Raw genomic sequence first — 2147 nt, 5'->3', positions numbered from 1 at the left:
CAAACATGACAATATTCACCTCATTCAATGCTTATAAGCAAGGGTATCCAAACAGCTGAACTAAATATAAGCAACTCCAAATAAGCAACTTTAAGTTACTTATAATAAGCAACTCAAACCAAACAGGCCCTAACTTGACAATCATATTTGACACGTTGGCTCAGGCACGCTGAGTTGAAAAAAGTTGTAGTGCAAATGATCGCCTTCCGTCCATTGGGAACGACAGTCCAACCGTAAATACCACATGTACATCACTAATTGAATTATGCAAAGCCGGCGGCTCTTTTATTTATTGGCAATTATCTCACACTAGCTAGCGAGTCAAGTATTATTGGGAACCTCAACCTCAAATCATGTTGCACGGAGCTAGTACATGCATCATATAGGATAGTGTTGGCCATGGCCCCGTGCCCGGCCCGTATCACACTCACATAAATGGCGCCTCATGGCCGACGGCGAAGTACTTGCCAGTCGGCCCGCCGGCGGGGAGCAGCGCCACCTTCACCACGTTCCTCGCGCCTTCCTCTGGCGTCAGGAGGCCGGCGAGCTTGTTCATGTCTGTCTTCACGAAGCCTGGGTGCGCGCAGTTGACGCGCAGATCGAGGTGCCTCCTCGCCAGGATCCGCGTGTAGGCGTTCACGGCCGCCTTGGTCACCTTGTACGCCGAGAAGGCCACCGGCCACCCGTTCGCCTCCGCCGCGCCGGCCGTGAAGTCCTTCATGAACGCGTCCAGCACCTCGTCCAGCCTCTCCTCGGTGAGCGTGTCGACGTCGTTCAGCTCGTGCTTGAGCTCCTCGCTGACGAAGTACTGCATCGACAGACGCCAAGAAGTTTTCAGTTTCCACGCTACGTGGGCTGTTAATATAAGGACTGGCACTGGATTGAGAAACTGTGTTGGGAAGAAGTACTTAACCCTCAGCTGGCCGATCACGGAGGAGACGTTGACAATTCTGCCATCGGCGGAGGCTTGCAGCAGGGGAAGTAAGGCTTCGGTCCCTTGCTTGGTGCCGTAGTAATTCGTCCGCAGTGTCTCCTTCGCAGAGTTGTGAGTCTCCCGGGTGTTTCGCCGCATCCATTCAGACATCTGGCCTTCATCCATGCCAGCAAACTGTTGCACGATCGGCACACCAATTCAACAACAAATAATCTTATTCAGTTTAGCACTCGCCAAAAAAAAATCTTATTCAGCTTAGCAAAAGATTGACAAGAGTTGAACGACAGTGTTTGGCTGTGCATGCAGATCGTGCTCACCGGATCCTCGCCGGTTGAAGGATAAACAAGACCTTGGACGTACTCAGCACCACCAACGGCGGCGTTATTCACCTGTACAAATCAATGAAGGCATACGTTAAGCAGCTTTGTGTTGAGAAGGTAGGCCCAGAACTTTAGACGATTATTGACTTGCCAGGATGTCTAGCTTCCCAAAACTGGCCTTCAAGAAGTCAGCCAACCGAGCGATGCTGAGGGCATCGGTGACCTCCAGCTGGTGGAAGATGACATCGGAATGCCCTGCTTCTCTGAGCTTCTCGACGGCGGCTGCGCCCCTCGTCTCGTCCCTGGCTGTTAAGACGACGGCGACGCCGTTGCCGGCCAGCTGCCGGCACACCTCAAGCCCGATCCCTTTGTTCCCGCCCGTCACCACAGCAATCCTGTCACCGCAACTCGATCATTACATTATCCTTGTAAAATGATACTATACTAGTTGCAAGGAACGAAGCATGGAATGGAAACACATCACACACCTTTTGTTCCGCCAATCGGAAAGTGCGCCGCCTTCCATGAGCAGCTAGTACAAGCTCAAGCGAAAGGACCTCCAAGTGTGCCTCGCACAGAGTACAGATATATATAGTGTATCAGACACCTTATACTCCCTTCGTCTGTTTTGGAATATTTGACACCTTATTTATTTATTTTTTTAAAAAAATTGACAAACGTTAACGATATTTATCCAATTAATTCGTTAAGTATATTAAAATAAGTACCACTTGCAAGATATATCATCATAGTTACTTTATGAGTGCATTACATGTTTGATACTTTTTTTCTCTTTTAAATTTAATGAGCGGTATTTATTCAGCTAATTGGTTAAGTATATTGAAATAAGTACCACTTGCACGATTTATTATCATAATTACTTTTATGCGTGC

The 2147-nt window shown here is 48.5% G+C and overlaps 1 protein-coding gene across 1 annotated transcript; it reads right to left on the bottom strand.

Moving 5' to 3' along the window:
• Positions 1 to 258: 258 nt before the first annotated feature.
• LOC117865028 (salutaridine reductase) lies at positions 259 to 1824 on the bottom strand. The gene is made up of 5 exons (XM_034749107.2): positions 1743 to 1824; positions 1406 to 1649; positions 1252 to 1323; positions 914 to 1108; positions 259 to 808 (listed from the first exon to the last, which is right to left on the bottom strand). Exons 1-5 carry the CDS (start codon positions 1778 to 1780, stop codon positions 428 to 430), a joined length of 930 nt encoding a protein of 309 aa, XP_034604998.1. The 5' UTR covers positions 1781 to 1824; the 3' UTR covers positions 259 to 427.
• Between the last annotated feature and the right edge of the window lie 323 nt (positions 1825 to 2147).

The sequence above is a fragment of the Setaria viridis genome, chromosome 7, assembly GCF_005286985.2.
Source record: "Setaria viridis chromosome 7, Setaria_viridis_v4.0, whole genome shotgun sequence".
NCBI classification, from domain to species: Eukaryota; Viridiplantae; Streptophyta; class Magnoliopsida; order Poales; family Poaceae; genus Setaria; species Setaria viridis.
The sequence above is the reverse complement of the archived record's forward strand: the minus strand, read 5'-3'. Positions and strand labels throughout refer to the sequence as shown.

What these genes read in the sequence shown, in the direction of transcription:
- LOC117865028 (XM_034749107.2), bottom strand. Translation starts at nt 1,780, where the DNA reads ATGGAAGGCGGCGCACTTTCCGATTGGCGGAACAAAAG. An exon ending in TTGGGAAGCTAGACATCCTG is followed by an intron (nt 1,324 to 1,405) that starts GCAAGTCAATAA and finishes TGATTTGTACAG; the next exon opens with GTGAATAACGCCGCCGTTGG. An exon ending in CTTCAACCGGCGAGGATCCG is followed by an intron (nt 1,109 to 1,251) that starts GTGAGCACGATC and finishes ATCGTGCAACAG; the next exon opens with TTTGCTGGCATGGATGAAGG.